A 22,617-nucleotide genomic window follows, 5' to 3' on the forward strand; every position below is an offset into this window, starting at 1 on the left:
CAGATGTGGAGTTCTGCGGAAGTGGAGGGAGCGTAGCTCTAGGCACCGTCCCCTCGGGCAAAGGCCCAAGGATGTGCGTTCTCCTGCAGAGAAGGGCCACTGCCTCATCGTGTCCGTAGGACGGGAGGACTGGAGGGGAGGCTGGAAGTGTGGGTGTTCTGCTTCCGCCAAAGCCCTGGGCCTGGCCACAGACCCCCAACTACAGAAGCTGTTGGGGACAATGAGAAGCTGAGAGAACACGTCGACAGATGATGATTCAAGTATATACAGACGGATTGTGCAGCCTCTTTTTTTGCAAAGCAGGTAGCTGTGGATTAAATGGGAGAGTTGGGCAAGCATCAGCTTTTGGAGTTTATGCTCATTTAGAGAAAAGACTTTCCTGTTTTTCTTTTGAGGGATCACGGGGCTCCAGGAGGAGTAAGAGTAGCCTTTAAACACCTGCCCACTTTCAAACCTCGTGAAGTGAGGTGAGCGAGGCCTTCCTCCTAAGGCGTGTTCCTAACTCACACAGGAGGGAGCGGAGGGCAGCCGGTTACAATCCCCGATGCCCCTCCTGCTTGTGCAGCATCGCTGCTTTGGGCAAAGGGCAATGGAAGGAAGCAGTGACAGGGAAGGAGGCAGTGACAGGACTCGGGGCCCGGCTCAGCAGGGACTCGGGCAAAGCAGCCTCAGCCACTGCTGCTGCACAGGGAAGCCAAGCATCTGTCAGGCTACCTCAACTCTGTCCGCTTCCCTAACCTCTTCCCTAGTCCGGGCTGAGCTTCCTGCCCCTGAGGCCGACCAGCCGCTCTTCTCCATCCAGGCCCTTCTCCCCGCAGGTCAGGGAAGAAACAGATTGTTCTCCACGTATTAATCACCTAAAGCAGATGGGAACCAATCGGAAGACCATCCTGAGCAGTTTGGGCAGGAGTGTTAAAGAATCAGTGACTTCCCAGGGTTTTCCAAACTTGAGGCAATCAATTTAGAGGGACCCAGTTGGCATTAAAAAAAGAATCTGGGGGTGTCTGGGTGGCACAGTTGATTGGGCATCTGACTCCTGGTTTCAGCTCAGGTGATGATCTCATGGGTTGTGGGATGGAGCCGCCTCCTACTCCCCATTGTCCCCCCACTTAGGGGGGAGTCTGCTTGAAAGTCTCTCCTTCTACCCCTCCCATTTTCTCTCTCACCTTCTTGTAAATCTTTTTTAAAAGATTTATTTATTTATTTATTTATTTATTTATTTTTTTTTTTTTTATGATAGACATAGAGAGGAGAGAGAGAGGTAGAGACACAGGAGGAGGGAGAAGCAGGAGCATGCAGGGAGCCGGACGTGGGACTTGATCCCGGGATCGCACCCTGGGCCAAAGGCAGGCGCTAAACTGCTGAGCCACCCAGGGATCCCCTAAATAAATCTTTAAAACAAGTAAGTAAAACAAAATCTGATAGAAAGATTAGAAAACATCAGAACGGACCACATTATGACTCAATCGCACACATAATCTGTATGAAAGGCTTCATGCTGGGGGATCCCTGGGTGGCTCAGCGATTGAGCATCTGCCTTTGGCCTGGGGCATGACCCTGAGTCCCAGGATCCAGTCCCACATTGGGCTCCCCGCATGGAGCCTGCTTCTCCCTCTGCCTGTGTCTCTGCCTCTCTCTATGTCTTTCATGAATAAATAAAAATCTTAAAAAAAAAAAAAGGCTTCATGATGCAATGCTTAACCCTTCTTCTAGTAGGTATCTACAGGTGTGACGTCAGATGCAGGCTAAGTCCATAGAACTTCATTTGGATCCAGGGCTTTTTTTTTTTTTTTTTTTAATTGGATCCAGGGCTTTATGAGGTCCCAAAGAGGGAAGGGAATTGGGGAGCTAGCACGGGAGAGGATTATGAAATGCCTACCATGTCAAACTAAAGAACTGGGTTTTATTCTATAAACAGTGGGAAACCATCAGGAAGTTTTAAGTGAATGGATGGGCACTGGGTGTTATGTTATAGGTTGACAAATTGAATTTAAATTAAAAAAAATTAAAAAAAAAAATTTTAAATAAAAATAAAACATTTTTTAAAAATTAAAAAGAGTTTTAAGTGAAAAGAGAAAGAGATACAGATGATCAAACTTGTAGAGCACAGAGAAAGAACTAGAGAGGAAAGAAATGAAAAGTAGAGAAGGCAGGAGGGTGTTAAAACAGTCTAGGAAAGAATGATGGGGGATACATCAGAATACTAGAGATAGAGATTTTTACTAAAAAAGATTTAGGAAGTGGGATCCCTGGGTGGCTCAGCGGTTTGGCACCTGCCTTTGGCTCGAGGTGTGATCCTGGAGTCCTGGGATCGAGTCCCATGTCGGGCTCCCCGCATGGAGCCTGCCTCCCTCTGTGTCTCTCATGAATAAATAAATAAAATCTTAAAAAAAAAAAAAAATTTGGAAAGTCAAACTGCTAGAACTTGTTGGTGACTATGTGAAAGTAGAAGAAAAAGAAGGCACCAAACAGGGCACCTAGCTGTGTATCAAGTGGTATCCTGGCCTGTATTCCAGAACAAAAAAAAGGACATCAGTGGGAAAACTGAATAAAAGCTGGAGTTTAGTTGATAGTAATGTACCAACCCATGTTGGTTTCTTCATTCTGATAAATGCACAGTGGCTACTTAAGACCTTAACCCAAGGGGGAACCACGTGAGAGGTATACAGAAACTCTGTATTATCTTTGCAACTTTCCTGTAAAACTACATTTAAGTTTATTTAAAATAAATGATGCTGGAACGCCTGGGTGGCTCAGCGGTTGAGCATCTGCCTTTGGCTCAGGGTATGATCCGGGGGTCCCAAGATCAAGTCCCGCATCGGGCTCCCCACAGGGAGCCTGCTTCTCCCTCTGCCTGTGTCTCTGCCTCTCTCTCATGAATAAATAAAATCTTTTAACAAAAAATAATAAATGTTGCCAGGGCATCTGCTTCGCTTATTTGGTCGAGCATCTGATGCTTGATCTCAGGGCTGTGAGTTCAAGCCCCACACTGTTTATAGACTATTAAAAAAAAAAAAAAAAGATGCCTAGGTTTCTGGCTTGGGGATTTGGGAGCTAGGTGACTATTACTAAGATGGAATGCTGTAGAGTTTTGGAGGAAGGAGATGGTAAAGCTCAGCTTTAGACATATTTGATGTCCCTATGGCTAAAGGGTGAGCTACTTAGGAATAAGTTGATCTGGAGCTCAGGAAAGAGACCTGGGTTGGAGAAAGACTGGGAATCAGGGTGGGCTGGTGGGCTTATTTACCTAGACTGGTCTGGGGACACGTAACATTCAGAGGCAGAGAACCACTTCATTCCTGGGGAGGTGTGGATGCAAAATACGGAACTTACCAACAATTACATACTTGCGGAGCATGTACGCGTGCCAGGCCCTGTTCAAAATGCTTTACTTCATCTCATGGAATCCTCATAACCATCTCCCATGGAATAGATACAATTTTGACCACTTCACAGATGGGAAAACCATGAAGCAGGAAGGACCACCTGTATTTTAGTAGTACTCAACTGGGGCAAGCGTCGGACTCACCTGTGGAGCTTTAAAACCGGCTGTCCTAGAAAAAGATTCAGGCATCAAGCCAAAAGCCCAAACCCATGCATATTCATAGTGGCACTAGAGGCTGGGCCAGCTGTGGTGAAATGAATCATCTCTTTCCCCCATTTATCCAGTGACTTTCTCCTTATGGTAGAAAGCATTTACCATTGGTGTGTCAAAGAGTTTATGACATTCTCATCTGATATTAACACAATACTGTTAGTATGACTGTTCTAACCTGTAGGTAACATCTTAGAGAGATAGTATTTTATTTCAGATAAAACCTATCTGTATCTGGTATTAAGAGTAGCAGAGAACTGGATAAAGTAGGCCTTATCCTAGTTTAAGATCAAATGGGGGGAATCCCAGGGGGCTTAGCGGTTTGGCGCCTGCCTTCAGCCCAGGGTGCGATCTTGGGAGTCCCAGGATTGAGTCCTGCGTGGGGCTCCCGGCCTGGAGCCTGCTTCTCCCTCTGCCTGTGTCTCTGCCTCTCTCTATTATAAATAAATAAATCTAAAAAAAAAAAAAAAATCAAATGGGGTTTGAAGTGCAGTTCCTGGGCCACCAGCAGCAGCATCAACTGGAATGGTGGTTGGACTGAGTGCTTAGTAAATACTTTTTTTTTTTTTTACTCAGCAAGCTGTGTGTCAATACAGCTCAGTACATAGTCCCCTCCAGAGGACTGGGGCTCAGGCTCAAGTTTGAGGACCACTCTCTAAAGAAACTTTCACCCAGAGGTATTCTATTATGGTTGAAGATAAGAACTACTTGGGAAGCTTTAAAAAATATTCCTGTCTAGGCCCCAAACCTACTTAATTAGAATCTGGGAGTAAGGGAAGCCTAGGTGGTTCAGTTGGTTACGCATCTACCTTCGGCTCAAGGTCACGATCCAGGGGTCCTGGGATCCAGCGAGATGGGTTCCCTGCTCAGCAAGGAGCCTGCTTCTCCCTCTCCGTCTGCCCCTCCCTCTGCTCCTGTTCTCTAATAAATGAATAAAACCTTTAGATTTAAAAAAGATTCTGGGAGTGAGTACAGCCTCATCATGTACCCCCAAAAAAAGAAAACAGAAAACTCCCCAGGTGATTCTGATACAAACATCCAGTTAAGAACCACTGTTTTAGTGGCACCAAAAACCATCTACACTGTTCATTCCAAAAAAAACTAGGAAGTAAAACAGGTATCTGGTTAACTGCCTATAGTACAACTTAATAGAACATTACCCAACTGTCAACAAGAAAAAGATAGCTATACACACACACACACACACACTGATACAGGACAATCTCTAGTATAGTGTTAAAGAAAAAAATGTATAGAACATTTAAAAATATTTTTAAGAGGGGACGTGTGTGTGTGCGCGTGCGCAAGCACAAGCATGGTTTTATACAGGAACAACTTAGATCTGAAAGGGTAAGAAATTAGTAGATGAAGTTTACCCTAGGAAGGGAAGCAAGTGACCAAATTATGGGGAAGTAGTATTTTTTACTATGTGTCTCTGCATATCATTTGCATTTTTTAGTAAGTGTATGTATCACCTATTAAAATTGATTAACTTTTAAAATGTTACGCTTTGGGGCAAAAAGAACCATTGCTTTAGGGGAATGAGACATTAGTGAGAAAGATACATGAAAGAGCGACGGGAAGGAAGCTGGGCAGTGAACTAGAAGGTGGGGCTGTCAGCGGCTGAAGGGCAATTAAAGCACTAATGAAGGGAAGGGGTCGGAAGGAAAGACAGTCCTGGTAAAAAGTCCAATCCAGATAATCCTCACTCCATTTCTGTCCTGAGGTGGTCTTAGGGCAACTGAGACTCAAACCACAAAGTGCTTAATTTATCCAGATTCAGCTTTATTCTGAATTAACCATCTATCAAGGATACATGTCAAAAGAGTAGAAAAAGATGAAGAAGCCAATCAAAAAAAAAAGTTCCCTGGCAAGTGGGAGGGACAGCATATGGTTAGGAGCCCTGTTTAGGGAAGGAAATGTTGTCCAGGTCATGGATGCCATTTTTGTCAATGATTCGAACACTGAAGGTTGGCAGGTTCAGGATGAAGCGTTTCTGGAGCTGTGGAGAGACATGAAGAAAATTAGTCAAAAATATTTACTGAGCACTAACTATAGGCCAGGCTCTCTGAGGCACTGGGCATACAACATGCGTGTAGATAAAAATCCCTGCTTTTGTGGAGCTTATATCCTACTGGGGGCGGTCCGTACTCAGACACCAAAGAAAGCCCAAACTGCAGCTGGAGGCTGGGGGGCAGTGGGCAGGACCTGGAAGATGCAGCTGGGAGCTGGTCTCTGGTCAGTCAGCTGATGAGAGAGTAAGACAAGTCAAGGCTCTATTCCACAGTCCAGTAAACACAGGCTTTTTAAAACTGTCTCAAGGTAGTAAGCCAACAAAGGAGTGACTGCCCTAGGAATAAGCTTTGGACCAGAGCAATGTACTCCTACGTCCCCAGATTTTGCTCCAGGCACCCCCACCCTCCAACATTATATAAGGACTGGGTGTGTGTAGCTGGGAAGTGGAATGGTGGGAAGAACAGTGGGAAGGATGTTGGCAGAGCTGCTCTTAGAACAACCCTGCCTCTGACTCCCGCAATCCCAGCCGACCTGTGATTAAAATAACATCTCCCGACCTGAGAGGCTGTTCCAAAGGAGCTGCGCTCTACGTGCATGGATGCAAACGGCCCCTCTAGCCTGGCTAGAGATTACTGAGGAACACAGCTGTAGGAAATCTTTGCTTCTATGGCCACCCTTCTGGATGCCTCACTTAGTCTTCAGGGGGAAGGCATAAGGCTATGTACTCCCTTAGGAGCGTATCCTAGAAATGCCCACCTCCACAGGCCTACACCCTCCTTCCCAGATTTCCCATCTCCTTTATTGCTGAGAACTGGGCACCAACAACCCATTCCATTTCCAGAGTGTCCTCCAGCTGATGACTCCTGTGTCCAGAAATAAGCTCCAAAATCAAGAAAAAGGTGACAACAAGGAAATGTAGGTTTCTATAATGATCATCCTTAGAATCCACAGTGAATAAAGGCCCAAAGCACTACTTTCAAATGCCAGTGGCTTCTCTCTAGTTGCCTCCTGTAACACTTATGACTGTTGGACTAGTATGGCCTCTTAGCTGCATGGTTAAAGAAAGCACATGAGTCAATTCTCAGCTTTTGCTTTGGAAAGGGGATTTGCTAACAAGAGAGAAAGGGGGTACTGTGGACTGAAAATGACAGGACTGTGTAAGAGGCAAATTGACATTATGCCCAATGCTCCCACCTGCTCCCACCCTCCACTGCCATTAGACCACAAATTCAAGTTTATCCTTAGGCCCCAAGAACAGTAGAAGAATTAAAAAGCCTAAGGGAGATGCTTTCTCTTCCTTATACCCCAGACATACCCCAAAAGCCTTAGACTCTGAGAAGTAGTAGTGGGATGCGTGAAGTCTGTATCCTAGGACTCGTAAACTAGAGGCTACTCTCCTCTTCTGTCTAAAGCTTCCCAGGGCTTTCTATGGCCTCTTGAATTCTCAGGGAAGGCTCTCTCCAGGACTAATGCACTATTGAGAGAGCAGACAGTATGGCAACTGCAGGTGGCACAAAAATAGGCATAAAGTTTGGGCAGTAGTAGTTCTTAAAGTATGGCTCAGCTACCACCTGCAGCAAATCACCTGGCACTGTGAATTCAACACTCGGGCTCTACACCAGGACAAATGAATCAGAATTGGGGGTGGGGATGGGAGTGGGGTAGTCATGAATCTGCTTTATTTATTTATTTGAATCTTTTTTTTTTTTTTTTTTTTGAAGTAACTAAATGGTAAAACGGGCATCAATGAGGAGAAAACCCATGAGGGGAAAAAAAGATCAGCTTGTTACCCACCAAATTCTATCCCTGGTAACAAGTTCACATCTGGTTAGTGGGTATTTATTATACCTTCTGGCAAAGATTAGAAAAATGCAACCGAGGAATGGAACAACACTGGCAAACGGAGATAAACATTCCTTTCAGGATCCTGTGGGAGCTACTCACCTCCTCCAGACATTTCCTAAGGAGCTCCACGGCCCTCTCCCGAGAGATGGCTGAAAGAGAACACAGAGGCCATGCACTCAGGGTGTGGCCAGGAAGTCCAGCTCTCTGCCACAACTTTTACATTTCAAACTTCTTCAGGTCAGTATGTCACACAAACGGAAATGGCACAAAAAATAATGCCTAATCTTTAGCTTGTGACAAACTTATTCCATATGCAGTGGAAGGCGCCCCAGACCCCGTGCTCTGGCCGCCACCGGCCGTGGCAAATTGATTTGCTACAGAGAAGGGTAAGCAAGACAGAATTCTGCTTCCCAGGGCCAGGGCCTGCCTCTAGAAGGTCCAGTAGCTTGCCTCTTTATAGCCCATCCCCCTCACCCTACATGCACCACCACCACCACCACCACCACCACCACCACTACCCCTTTTAGAACAGAGCTTAAATCAGTTCCATCTGCCCAGGCCAGGTGCAAATCAGGGGAAAGGAGAATAGGGCCAGAGTTTTAGTCTCATTTTCCCAGCTGGGTCTCAGTTTAACAATGGAAAGAGAATTCATGGGCAGGGCTAAGACTCTCATAAAACAGAAGCCAAAGGAACTGTCCACAAGCATGGCAAACTGGGATGACATATTATGCAGTTAGGCTTCAGGGGTGGTTAGTTGTGGTTTCAGTGGGCAAGTCAGCTGCATTACTGACAGATGCCAAATCAAGAAATAGTCACTAGGAGGTCAGGCTAATTCTTTTCAGGATGTGGCCTAGACCTCTGGCATGGCTAAGGTTGAGTGAGAGGGCAGCACCAAAAAAGACTGGAGAAGCCAGATTTCTCCTGTACTGACAGGGAAGAATGGAACTTAAGGAGAGAAATGGCTCCCTGTGCTGCACATACAGCCTGTAAGAGCGAAAAATCCCAAGTGCCTATTGCTCACAGTGGCTAAAGTCAAGCTTGGGATTGGAATCAGAAGATACAAGTTATGAGCACAAAAGCATTCCTGTGCCGGAAGCTTTGCCAAGCTAACATTTCACTGACAAGTAGAAAGCCAGCTTTTTCTTACAGGCGGAGCAGCCATTAGGTGATGAGAACCAAGGGAAGGGCCCAGGCTTGTGGCCTTCGAAAGCATTAACGTTCAAGCAAAGAAATCCTCAGTTGTCATGCTGGGGAACCTGTTCTTCCTCACAAGCTCAAAACAAACATACAAATCACTTGGTTTACTCTCTCATTCTTTATAGCTGAGATGGTAATAAGCATCTCGGCAGGACAAAATGAGTTAAAAAACTGAAAAATTAGTTTTACTACTCCAACACTCTTTAAAACAAAAAAACTCCAGCTCTGGACACCAACAGTATCTCTTTTTGTCTGGCAAAAAAGGGATTTTTACTAGCCTTTTAATAATCCTACTGACCTGCAGGCGAGAACAGCTTCCACAAGGTACCTGGATGTGCTTCCTAAGATCCATCCACTATTCAAGCCCTGACCACCCAACTCCAAGGGGTAGTGTATAAAACCGGGAAGCAACTCAGGACGGGACTCTGCTACTACTCCCTACCTAGAGTGCAAGGACTTACTTGGTGTGTAGTATCGGTCCAGGATACTGAGAGTCAGGAAAGCACCATAACCATGGGCTGCAAAAGGGGCCTTGGCCAAGGCTGCCAAGTAGTCCATGTAGTAGAGCGCTGGACCCTCATGCTCATCGTAGCCAGCCAGGAGGAGGTTGACATGATACGGGGTCTGCGAAAGAAAGACACGGTCAAAGCAATGACACTAACATCCCTTTCTGTGACAAAGGGAACATTCCCATTATTGATGAGTAAGAAAATAGTAGCTAAGCAAGTCATGATGAAAGTAAAAATTGAGGGGAATTTAAAGGCCCAAGAGTGTGGTAAGACGTAAAGGGAGGTTGGCTTTTTTTCTCTGGAGAGCTTTGAGAGCATTTAGAGGTATTCAAGAAAAACTGCTTTCTTCTTAAAGCCTATGAAAGCATTTCAAAGGCAAAGCATCGGTGCTCTTATATCTTTCCTAATTGCTGAAACCAACACACACAGTTCTGAGAGTGTCAGGCCACAGACTAAGAAAGCAGCAACCCCAATTACCTCTTCCAAAATAAACAAGTTCAGTCTGGGCACCAAAATCTCAAGTGGTAGACTGTATGCCCCAGTATTAAAGAAACAACTCTTGGGGTGTGAAAGGACAGTAGGTATCAAAAATTTAAGTCAAATCACTATACTTTTTTTTTTTTTTTCAGTTTTAAAAAAAATTTTAAGTAGGCTCCACACCCAATGAGGGGCTTGAATTCATGACCCCTACCTAGATCAAGAGTCAGCCAGCCAGGTACCTTCAAATCACTAAACTTTTAATGCAGGGAGTTATAATGGAAGTCCATAAATACGTTAGACTGTGGCAAGAGTAATACTAGGAGAACCGTAGATTTAAGTGAAATGCTAGTAATATTTTTCTCATGTAACAAGGCTCTCCTAAGGTAACTAAAAGGTAACTTATATCAATGAGACAAATACAAGGTAATAACAGGTGTCCTTTCTTTGCATTACCAGCAAATCTAATGCAAATTTCTACAAAGAACCTTGACTAAGTCTGCCTTGCTCTTCATCTCCAAATGGATGATTTCTTTTTTCTAAACCAGCTATTTACCATGTTAAAGTCAGCCTGTCTATGCCCCTAGGCATCAGTGGTGAGATTCCCATTTTACATGGCTTTCTTTTTTCTCTGTAAAATGTGTTTTTGTCTTACATTTGCTCCAGTGGGTAGTGAGGCTCTGCTCAAGGCTATGTGCCCATTCTTAAATTTATATATTCAATTAAATGCACATTAAGTGAAACAATATATTTACACACCCTTTTATAGACCATAAAGAAGTCAGAGCTAGTGACACTGTACATTCCTTTAACAATGATTAACATGGGCACTGGGAAACTTGAAGAAACAGATGTTAGAAGAACACAGGAAAACACCATATGCTACTTGGAACTCCAAGCCAGTTATCCTAATAACATTTCCTAAAGACTACAGAGTAGCCCTAAGCTGCAAACAAATTTCTGCCTCGGGGATAAGATGGTGGACAGGCTGAGAGGAAGAACTGACCAGCAACAGTCAAGACTTAACTGACAAATTATTGAAAATAATTACCTGCCTGCCTAGTGGGCAGTGTGCTACACTGGGCCAGGCTCCAGGCTCCACACTCTCCGCCACATTCTGCAACTATGTTCTTAGTAAGTCTGATCTTAGACGAGACATTTAACCCCTATGAGTTTTTATTTCCTTATGTGTAAAACTGAGTTAATTAATCCTTCCCCTTTCCATTTTACAGGGGGTACTGTAAGAAAAAATAATAGAGGTGAGGCATCCTAAACTCTGGAAGAAAAGATGCTGCCTAGGGATCCCTGGGTGGCGCAGCAGTTTAGCGCCTGCATTTGGCCCAGGGCGCGATCCTGGAGACCCGGGATCGAATCCCACGTCGGGCTCCCAGTGCATGGAGCCTGCTTCTCCCTCTGCCTATGTCTCTGCCTCTCTCTCTCTCTCTCTCTCTCATAAATAAATAAAAATTAAAAAAAAAAAAAAAAAGAAAAGATGCTGCCTAAATCTCCCTATATTAGCCATACCCCAGTCTCCTTTTAGTAGCTTACCACTTTAAACAACAAAGACAAAACTGTTTAAATTAGCTAAAGATAAAAATACATATCTAATAGAATTTTTTCTAAGTGTGAAAACAGTCCTGTAAAATCAGGCCGACATAGAATACCTTCGTGTTGTTATGATTCAAAGTGGAACAGCAAAGAGGAAACAGAGAGAAGGAAAGTGGGGGCAGGGGAGAGACAGACGGCTGAGATGCGCATTCTAGCATCTCAGCAAATCCAAGAAATTTCATAATAAAGTCTCTTACCTATTTAAAAAAAAAAAGGTTCATCTTTTTCTTAAGAGGCTAACTACTATTCTTCATTCTCAGGCCAAAATACCCACTGTACAGTCAACCAGAACAATTTTATCAAGTTGTAATGGTGAGTTAAGGATGCGCTCAGCTACCCAAAGAAGTCTAAGCAACGGAACTCAGATATGCTCTGTCTCCAGGGAGCATCCTGCCCATCCTATGAGACTGCACTGTGTTTAAAACATGGGATTTTAAAAGACACCACCAAAAGATTTTACATGAAACTGTATCAATGGAACTTCAAAAGCAAACTGTACTGCCAAACTGGTCTATATAATATCATTTATTTATGCAGAAGCATCTGATACACTCATCAAAGTTGGTATTCAGAAGCCACAACACGTGGTAGAGAAGAAAACTCACAAATTATTGTGTGACTTTGAATTACCAACTTTTGCAAGTGTGAGATGCTCAAGCATAAATAAATGGTGTTATCTAGACTAATTAAATCAATACATCTGTGTAACAACTTGCAGTTTCTGAAATTCTTCTGACAATGCTCCATCAAAGATCCCTGGCTCACACTAGTTTGTTTTTTTTTTTTTTTAATTTCAAATAAAGTCTTGTATACTGTCACTCTTGCTCCTCTCAGAATCATGGTGTTCAAAGTGACAAAGCCATAGTTATGGGTTTCTTGACTGTTATAGTCCCTCATATTGATTCCTCACCACTTTCCTGGAATGAGACAATTTCCAAGCACTTCAATTTTGTACTATTCTGACAGCATACAGTGTGTGTGACTACTGGTGGTGTGTTTAGGTAAATTCTTACCTGTAAGCTACAACTCACCTAATTCAAATATTTATGTCAATTGTAAGCTCCACGAAGGCAGGATTATGTATGATTTGTTCAATGATATACAAGCATATAATACATGCTCAATAAGTATTTGAATGAGTAATAATCATACCAGAAAGCATTACACGTTTTAATTTATATGTAGCTACTGCCTAGGTATCACAAGATGATGAGGAAAATCACTAGACAAATGTCATAAAGTAGTACTAGGTCTTATTTCCAAGAATTTACTCAAGTTTATGGAGGGCCAGCTCTCTCTGAATGCACATACACTGTTGCTTTTTGCTAGACTCCTGGGTCCTTCTATTTCTACCTCCTTTTAGACATGGGTTGCTAAGTAAAGAAAAAATGAGGCTACAGGTTAGGCACTTAGAATTGAACAAAGCAGAGAACAATAGCATAAATAAGTATCTTTGGAAGAAACAGATGGCTTACACTGTACAGTTAGACCTGAGTTCGAAATGTGGCTGTCTTACCAATCAATGTGTGGCTTTAGAAAAGCTAGTCACTTCTCTGAATCTTAGTGTTCTCATTAAAAACATGGGCTAGGAGCAGCCCCAGTGGCGCAGCGGTTTAGTGCCGCCTGCAGCCCAGGGTGTGATCCTGGGGACCCCGGAGCGAGTCCCACGTCGGGCTCTCTGTATGATGCCTGCTTCTCCCTCTGCCTGTGTCTCTGCCTCTCTTTCTCTCTCTCCGTCTCTATGAATAAATAAATAAATAAATCTTAAAAAAATAAATTAAAAAATAAAAACATGGGCTAATACCTACACAAAAGAGCTACAGTGAAGATTCAAAGAGATCATGCATATAAACAATAAGCCAAGAGTGCCAAGACACAGTAAACACTCAATAAATACTAAAATTATTACTAGAGAAACACAATCATCTATGAAGTTCATGGTGTCCATGAAATACACAGGGCAAGTACTCAGGAGAAGCCCACTTACTCCTAGCACTGAAATACAATTTCTCATAGGTGTCTTCAAAAGGGGACACAGAGAGATGTTAGTAACAAGTGCCCAGCACACTGCCAGACACATGGCAGAAATGCCGTGAATGACAGTTTCCTTCCCTCCCCTTCCCTGACTTGTTTCAGAGGCCTCAAGGTGATTGTATTCACTGTCGAAGACATTCACAAACATCTTAACTTAGAGCATAGCCACTTCAGTCAACCAACCCTAACCTATCTCGAGGTTGACACAGGCTTGGAGACTTAAGAGATTTTCTGGAAGTCTGAAAAATGCAGACTTGGAGAGTTAAGTACCATTTATTTATTAAGTACTTTCATGCTGTTTCTGCTGCTATAGATATATCCATCTGAGTGCCAAGTCTCACTTTCTACCTATCTTTTCATCAATTCCTTTCTATCCCATGATTATCTTTACCTGTGAGAATCTGCCAATTATTCTGGGGAAATGGAAACACTAATCACTCATGACAGATTTGCTGGGAAACCTCTATCCTTTATAAAGTAGTTCTTGTTCTGTGCATGATATAATCGACTCTTTGGTTGTCACCACTATTCTAATTATTTAGATAGCAAGTCTAGGTAATAAAACAAAGTTATGAGGTCCCCAAGACAAGAACTGTATCTTGAATGTCAAGGCATCTTTCACAACAAAGGGTAGGACCAAATATTATATATAATTCTGAACTAAACATCCAGATGACCAATAAATGAATCCAAACATTTAGATGAGACATTCTCTGCCCATAGCCCTGAGGATTATCGTCAACCGTTTGCAGTGTAAACACCAGAATACTTAGTTTTAAAGATATATCTAATTGACAAAGAAAAAATTTTAATGAACCATCCTAGTAATTCAAAATGAATTTTAGCTTCTAAAACAAAGTACTGCCAAAATTTTGCCACTGTTTACAAATGTAAGGGGGAATGCTAGAAAATGTGCTCTTTTCCTCCCTTAAAAAAATATATGAGGGGGACACCTGTGTGGCTCAGCAGTGGAGCGTCTGCCTTTGGCTCAGGGTGTGATCCTGGAATCCCAGGATCGAGTCCCCATCGGGCTCCCATGCATGGAGCCTCCTTCTCCCTCTGCCTTTGTCTCTGCCTCTGTCTCTCATAAATTAAAACACACACACACACACACACACACACACACACACACACACGAGGGGCACCTGGGCGGCTCAGTTAGGTATCCAACTCTTGATTTTGGCTAAGGTCATGATCCCAGGGTTGTGAGATTGAGACCAGCAACAGGCTCCACAATAGGTGAGGAGCCTGCTTAAGATTCAGTCTCTCCCTCTCCTTTTACTCCCTCTCCCACAATACATGATATAAGGTTATTTTAAAATGGAGAGCTTTTTTTTTTTTTTTTAATTTTTTTTTATTTATGATAGTCACAGAGAGAGAGAGGCAGAGACACAGGCGGAGGGAGAAGCAGGTTCCATGCACCGGGAGCCCGACGTGGGACTCGATCCTGGGTCTCTAGGATCGCGCCCTGGGCCAAAGGCAGGCGCCAAACCGCTGCGCCACCCAGGGATCCCAAAATGGAGAGCTTTAAGTCATTTTGAGATTTCTTCATCTATACGACAGGGACAATAATAATAAAGTGCCCAATGCAAATGCCTGTTAGATAGTAATACAGAGTAGTTATTATGACCATAATCAGCACGTCACTTTCAGGATCTGACTGCATTAATAAGATCAAGATGTCCCATAAATAACCAATCAAATCACACACACCCTTTTTTGGGTTGCGAAAAGGGATAAAATTTAAGCTAGGGAAATTAACCAATAAGCACATCTCTTGTGCACTTCTCCCTGGGACTGAAATGGACTTCCTAAGTACCCAAGTCCGGCAGAACTGAGCTCTGTTTCACTGTGCATATGGAGGGGTGGGGGTGTACATGGTACACACAAGCAAACTTCCCTCAAGTTAGGTGGAGCATTTCCAGCCTTCCAACTCTGGTATATACAACTTCTCGTATATTCCCTCTCTCGTGAAAAAGAAACACTGTAGTGATTAAGAAAAGTGTGAAATTCCATAAATTTTACAGCTAAAGAGAACAGTTGTGATAAATACACAGAAACAACAAAATCAGCGACGAGAGTCTGGGCGGTGACAAGCAGCGGTGTGACATCTGGCGGAAGCCAAAGTCACAGCAAGGGAGAGAGAGGTAGGCGTGAGGAAGCATCCTGCCGAGCGTGGACACAGAAAAAGAGAGGAATTGACAGTCTTCCTTTGGAGCCAGGCCAGCCTTTGCCACCTCTAATTGAACAGGATGATGTCGCTATGAGTGAGGTGCTCTGGAGGTGCAGTTTCTTTTGCACCGTGCTGTACCCTGGAACATTACACAATGTGTAAAGCATACTTCCATTCCTGGAGTGATCTGGAAGGAAATGCAGAACTACCAATAGGACAAAGTAGTCTGTCTAGTGATGACAGTGTTTTAATCAATAGACTTCTAAATAAACTAAACAGAGACTGGGTTTTATTTTATTTTATTTATTTTAAACAGAGACTAGGTTTTAAAGGGACAGTGCATGCTAATTTCTTTTACCCCATCAACTGTCAAAGCTTCCTAAAAAATCTCATCTTTGGCATTGAGAGTATTTCACAAAAATGCCGTCTATAGAGTTGAAGAAAGCTCAACTAGTCTGCCCAACATCCCTTTTACAAATGTGGGGACTCAAGTTCAAAGAAGGGACAGTGATGTGCCCTAAGCCACACAGCTAGTTAGTGTCAGGACCAGAGTTAAGGCTTTCTGATTCCAAGCTTGCGTGCTTTTCTAAGAAACCATGCTGCCTCCACAAAATGGAAATTAGTGTGAAAATACGATTCAATATGTAAATGTCAGTTTCACACTCAAATATTTCAGAATATACTATTTTGCATACCAGTATCTATTGCTATTTCATTTATCACATCTTACAAGACCAATAATACTTTTAAGTTTTATTATTTTTTAAAGATTTTATTTATTTATTCATGAGAGAGAGAGAGAGAGAGAGAGAGAGAGAGAGAGAGAGAGGCAGAGACACAGGCAGAGGGAGAAGCAGGCTCCATGCTGGGAGCCTGATGTGGGACTCGATCCTGGTACTCCAGGATCACGCCCTGGGCCGAAGGCAGGCATTAAACCACTGAGCCACCCAGGGATCCCCAAGTTTTAAAGGTATAAATTTAATGTCGGACCGCATAGCTCCCCTAAAGGGTCTGAAACTATATAAAACATGTACTCAATAAGCACCTGTGATAATAAGCAGATATCGATACCATAAATGCTTTGCCGATGCCCAATTTTACAAATTCATTAATAAACAAAATGGATCAGTTATCATTTTTTTATACTAATGCTCTGAACTCTGAATCAAGAGCTTGTTTCCAATCATCAATAGAATTCACTAGCTACTTGCTTTGCATGGGTTTGATGGAATAATTGTGAAATTTCAGTATCGGGGCACCTGAGTGGCTGGGCTGAGTACCCAACTCTTGATTTCCACTCTAGTCATGATCTCAGGGTCATGGGATTGAGCCCTACATCAGGCTCCATGCTCAGTGGGGAGTCTGAGATTCTCACTCTCCCTCTGTCCCTTCCCCACTAGCATGATTGCTCACTCGCTCTCTAAAATGATAAATAAACTTGAAATTTCAATGTCAATTTTGCCATTTTAATTAAAAGACTCTGTACTTATGTTGGAATTGCACTGTTCACTATATAAAGACTAAAAAAGAATCTCCGAGATTTCAGCAACTTTTGTCTTCACAACCTATGTACCTTTTCTAGCTCTAAAAGACTGTGGCTCTATGGATGGGGCTGGGGAAGATCTACCCGTACTGCCCAAACAATATAGTTCATGTGTATTCTGACTTTAATCCTCTGCAACACAGTCTTTTTTAAGGAAATCCATCAATCTCTTTAACAACAATGCTAATTATGCCTTAAGCATAAACGTACACAATTTATAAAAGGCTTTAACCAAATCCTGCAAGAGCTGAGACCAGAACACAGGGTTATTATGAAATGGGCAGATATTCCAGCCAACTTTGCTTTTGCATTTGAAATGGGATTATAGGGCAGTCCCGGTGGCGCAGCGGTTTGGCACCGCCTGCAGCCCAGGGTGTGATCCTGGAGACCTGGGATCGAGTCCGTCAGGCTCTCTGCATGGAGCCTGCTTCTCCCTCTGCCTGCGTCTCTTCCTCTCTCTCTCTCTCTGCATCTCTATGAATACATAAATAAAATCTTAAAACAAAAATGAAATGGGATTATATTTTATTATTATTTTTAAGTAATCTCTGTATCTATACCTAACATGGGGCTTGAACTCACAACCACAAGATCAAGAGCTGCATGCTCTACTAACTGAGCCAGCCAGGGGCCCCTTTATTCTAAATTTAATAGATGTTACTTACTGAGCATTTACTATGTGAAAAGCATTATGGCAGGTGATGAAAATGGAAGCCTGGTTGTGGAAAGAGCTCATAAAATAGGGATAGGAGGATTCCAGATGAAGGAAACAGTACATGTGAAGGTAAAACAACATGGAGGACATGGACTGTGTGGGTACTGGCGATGATGGGAACATGTATGCTGAGTGAATTAGGTGATTTCAGCAGGAAGCAGAAGACCTGGGATAGTGCTGTCATTGGCTTCCTAAAGAATATGAACTTCAGCATATCAATCAAAGAGGATCCAGTGAAAACCACTCCTATCCCCCTGCTGGGCCAAGCCTTTTTCATGTCACAAGACACTCCAGAAGTGGTAGGGATAGAGGGTGAGAAATGGAATATGAACTTTAGTTAGAAGGTAGAACTGACAGGTATTAATACCTAGTAGAATAGAAAATGAAGGAGAAAGAGGCATTAAGTAGGCTCTCAGTAAGGGGAAAGAAGGTAGAGCAAACATAAAAAACTCAATTTGGATACTATGAGCTTATTCGGTTGAGCTGTCCAGAGGCAGCTGGAAAGAGAAAAGAGTATACAATCCAAATCAAGAGCCTGAATGAAGAGCCAGCTACTTGGGATGTTTTTCATTTCCACAAACACTCGTTCCTGTGTTCACATGTGGAAGAAAGTGACCCATTACAACAGGACACCAGAGCAGAGCCATTCCTAGGCTGCCATGAGACCACAAAGAAACTGAGGGAGACGCGTGTTTGGGGGGTGGGGAATATAGAGAAAGCTTCCCTGGAAAACTGAGTCTTAACTGTTAAAAGCTAGCCATTTGGAGATGTGGAGGTACATTCAGGCGTGAATGCCTGGTAAACAGGCAGCGTCAGCAAAAGCAGAGAGATGAGAAAGAACACACAGCAGACTGGGGAGTGTGGATGACTGGACATGAAGTGGAGAAAGTGAGTGTGACAGGGGTGAGGCAGGTCTGGAGAGACCAGGGAAACAGTAGACGGCGACTGATGAGCAGAGGCTGATCTCAAAGACTACACTAAGTTTGGGGAGACATTCTGGGGAGTTGGGAAGAAACTGGACTTTCAAAATCACAAGCTGGGACCAGCTCTGTTATCCACTTTGAGGGCAGGGAAAAAGGAGGTATGAAGTTGGAAGCTGTAAACAGTCTTGGCCTAATCCTGTGACTGAAAAAAAAGTAGGGAGTTTAAACTGATCAGGATCAGAATATTATCTGAGCTTCACAACAAGGAAGCTAAATTAAACGGACTGCTTGACTTGCCTTGTTTTCTCTTGTTTCAGATACATTTATCTCTGTAGTACTAAAAAACAAAATGGCCCATGTTTACAGAGTCTCACACTAACTTGAAAAATATAGAAACAAGCAAACCTCTGATCTTTAGACCCAAGACAAAAGCAGCATTATCCTGAAAATGAGACTAACCAAAATTTCCCTTTCTCTTTTCTCCACTGTAGGTCCTTCTCTGGAAGTCTACTTGGTGTATCTGTTTGATGCTGGCATGTGAAATCATCATAATATAAGAACTGTCCTCACTTTCCTTTTATAATGATTAGCTCATGTCAAATGTTTTGCTTACCACACTGGCAGCAATCCTTACAACGGCTGAGTTCTTGAACTTAAGATCAGCAATGTTACTGCAATTACAACCAAGATGTTAAACTTTAAAAGCAAACATCTTTTAAATTATTATTTGAATAAACTATGATTTTAAATGCTGTAAGTCAGAAGATAGGGATGTATTTTTGTGAAAAAAAGCAATGAAGACCCGAGATCAAATGCAGCTTTATCATTTTACATTTGTTACTTGAGATAGTCATTTGGTCCTGGAGCTGCCAAGTGCTCCATCTGAATATGGGGATAGGATTGCTTTCCTGACAGCTGTGAGGAATAAAGAGTACTAGTCTCTCTTAAAGTTCCTGAAAGAAGGCCTAGTAAGTAGTAGGTGCCCAAATAATGTCAACTGAATCTGAAACTAAGGAGCAAAAAATTTGAATACTGTGCATATTTCAATTTTTAGCAAAACTAGATTTTAAAGGTCCCCTTCAAGAATTCCAAAATTTCTGTAAATTTTACTTCTCTAAAGCCATCACTAACCCCAAGTTTGAACAGTTCTCCTGTTAAAGTTGTAATCTTACCGTAATTAGAACTTTAGAAATTTAATGAGTTGAAATGCAACATGGCACAGATGCCTTATTATACCAACTAGTTAACACGGTATTTGTTTTCTACATTAATTTTACTTGCTAATCAAAAATACTGCTTTCTCCCAAATAACATCAAAATAAAATTGCTGATTGTGCAATGGTAAAACCAACACCACCATGTCTGCAACAAGACCACTTGAACTTTTTTCATGAGCTGGCAGTTTCCAGGGAAAATTTAAGATCCCATATACCTTTAAGCCAGTTCTCAAAAAATTAAGTGCAGAAGCCATGCTTTGTATACTACAAGGCAAATATTAGGTTGTACATACTAAGCATGCCCATGAGTATGAATATTGAACATCAGAGCTGATTCACCTTCCTGAGTCAATAAGTAAGTCTGCTAGAAAAGATACTTAGGACTATATATGACTATATGTTTCTGGATGTCCACAGCAATCAGATATAGAACACTAAGGAAACCGTGTTTACAAGCCCCTCGATTAGAACACGGTGCTCCCCATTAGCAGCCTATGTTCAACACAAGATACTCTTACCTCTTCAATTGACATAGAAGCTCCTCATTGGTCTCCCCGCTTTTCTCTTCTTTCCCCACACTTCACCAAAGAGGAGACAATGGTCTAACCAAATCTTATCTGATTATGCTAACTCCCCCTCTTAGTCAACAAGCTTCCAGAGAGCCCCACTGCTTTAGCAAAAAGCTTTTTCATCAGTGTTCATAACATGGACTACCTCTCTAGTTTCGATCTCTTCCATTCCCCTGAAAATCTCAGCCATATTTAAAACAAACTATTTAGATTGTGGATTTTACATATGTAGAACACATAGTAAAAACTAAATAGAGATAGGTATTTATATATGTTTTTCAATCAACAGAGCCCTAATTTGTATACAGTACAAATTGTATACTAGTTAAAACAGAAAATTAGGAGGAGACTCAGAGAACTCTGTCCTTGTCCCAAACATCATTAGAAAAACCCTATGCCTCACTTAACACACTCCCTTACACACCTCTCTGGTCTGTGTTTCTGGTTTTTCTTTTTGCTTTACCTTTGCCTTAATGACAGCTGGTCCTTTAAGGCTCAGGTTAGGTTCTGTTCCCAGAGCACCGATCTAACTGTATAGCCATTGTGGCACTTGTCCCTCTGCAGTGCAATTTCTCCATCTAAAGGCACTCACTGAGCTCTGCACCTGTTTCCCCAGCCCCAAGGACAATGCAGGCAGATTTACTGAATGAATGATTATCAGCACCAGTGGGACTTCTCAGTTATGGAAAACTACACGTTAGGAGGCATCAGAACGGCAATATAGAGTTTCGGCAGGTTATTTTAGTTTATAAAGATTCAGAGATCATTATTTCCTCTCCCTGCCTTTTTTCTTTCCAATCTAGTTAATCCTATTTGTTCTACTGTCTACACTCCAAAGCAATGGTAAATTTGAACTTCTTTTCTTCAATTTTTTAAATAAAGATTTTATTCATGAGACATACAGAGAGGGAGAGACACAGGCAGAGGGAAACGCAGGTTCCCTGTTGGAGCCCAATGCGGAACTCGATCCCAGGACCCCAGGATCACATCCTGAGCCAAAGGCAGACGCTTACCCACTGCGACACCCAGGTGCCCCTTCTTTAACTTTTCAAAAAATGTGTTATGCTTTCTTGTCCTTTTACCCTTTTTTTTATTTGCTTAAACTTTTTTTGTGAACACATAAAGGTGCATACAATATACACACATAGCTTAATGAATAAAATGATTATACATGTAACTACCTTCTAGATTGAGAAATAGAACAGTCAACTCCTTCCCCCTTCAAAAATGTCCCACTGAACTTCACTTTAGATCACTTTTTGGGGAGAGTATAGGAAAATCTCACAGAAATTTTTGGCATTAGCCCCTGAATTCACATGCCTGAGTGATCCTGGGCCAGGCCAAAAAAAAGAGACATCAGGTTGAATCACATATTGTACACCTGAAACTAATATAACACCATATGCGAACTATACTGGAATTAAAATTTAAAAATAAAACAAGCATTAGAGATTGGGAGGGGCACAGGAAGAGGCATCAATATGTCAGAGTATATGTGTATTTGTATCTGTGAGCATGTGTGAGGAAATGCCCACACACACCAGGTTTGAAGCAATCCTAAAAGGTAGGATAAACCTGTACTTCTAGTGGTAAATATTTTCAAAACAAAAGCATGTTTTTACTAAGCAGACACAGTACTCTGCTGCTCCTGCCTTAAACCATACCTTAATAGGAAACCGTGTAATTTTCACTACACAAGTTTCAAAAACAGTATGAATTTACCGTCAAAAACAAAACAGTATCAATTACCTTCAACCCCATTGTGAGAAGGAAAGATGCTCTAAGGTACAAGGTGGCATTATGGGGTTGCATGATCCTGGCTACCCAATAAGCTCATTCCTTTCAACCAGAACGGGGTTCTCTCAGCTCACAGCAGGCATCCACAGGGTAGCACAGATATGCTCTCTGAGTGAGAAAGCAACGCCTTCTCACATACAACCCCCTGGAGAGAGATGGGGAGTGGGAGGGAGGAGGGCTTTACACCTGCGAACTCCTAACTCCATCAGCACTAGGGCTGGGAAAAACAGCACATATTTAAAAAAAAAAAAAAAAAAAAAAAGGATTCCAGTAACTTTCAAAGAAGGATCTTCTTAAACCATTTTTTCTTAGAAAATGAGTAAGTGTAATGATTCAACATATAGGTCTTTGTCTTCCTAATGGACTTAGTCAAACCCTAATGACTGCTTAAGTAAAGTG

The 22,617-nt window shown here is 42.4% G+C and overlaps 1 protein-coding gene across 2 annotated transcripts in view; it reads right to left on the minus strand.

The window, feature by feature from the left end:
* Positions 1-5,359: 5,359 nt before the first annotated feature.
* PSMB2 (proteasome 20S subunit beta 2) overlaps positions 5,360-22,617 on the minus strand; it is a 32,487-nt gene continuing 15,229 nt past the window's right edge. For both annotated transcript variants that reach the window (XM_041739142.1, XM_041739143.1), the window contains exons 4-6: positions 9,115-9,277; positions 7,556-7,605; positions 5,360-5,597 (exon numbers count right to left, since the gene is read on the minus strand). In XM_041739142.1, coding sequence (XP_041595076.1) covers positions 5,490-5,597; positions 7,556-7,605; positions 9,115-9,277 — 321 coding nt within the window. In that variant the 3' untranslated portion in view covers positions 5,360-5,489. The remainder of the gene's footprint in view (positions 5,598-7,555; positions 7,606-9,114; positions 9,278-22,617) is intronic.

The sequence above is a fragment of the Vulpes lagopus genome, chromosome 23 (assembly GCF_018345385.1).
Source record: "Vulpes lagopus strain Blue_001 chromosome 23, ASM1834538v1, whole genome shotgun sequence".
Lineage (NCBI taxonomy): Eukaryota > Metazoa > Chordata > Mammalia > Carnivora > Canidae > Vulpes > Vulpes lagopus.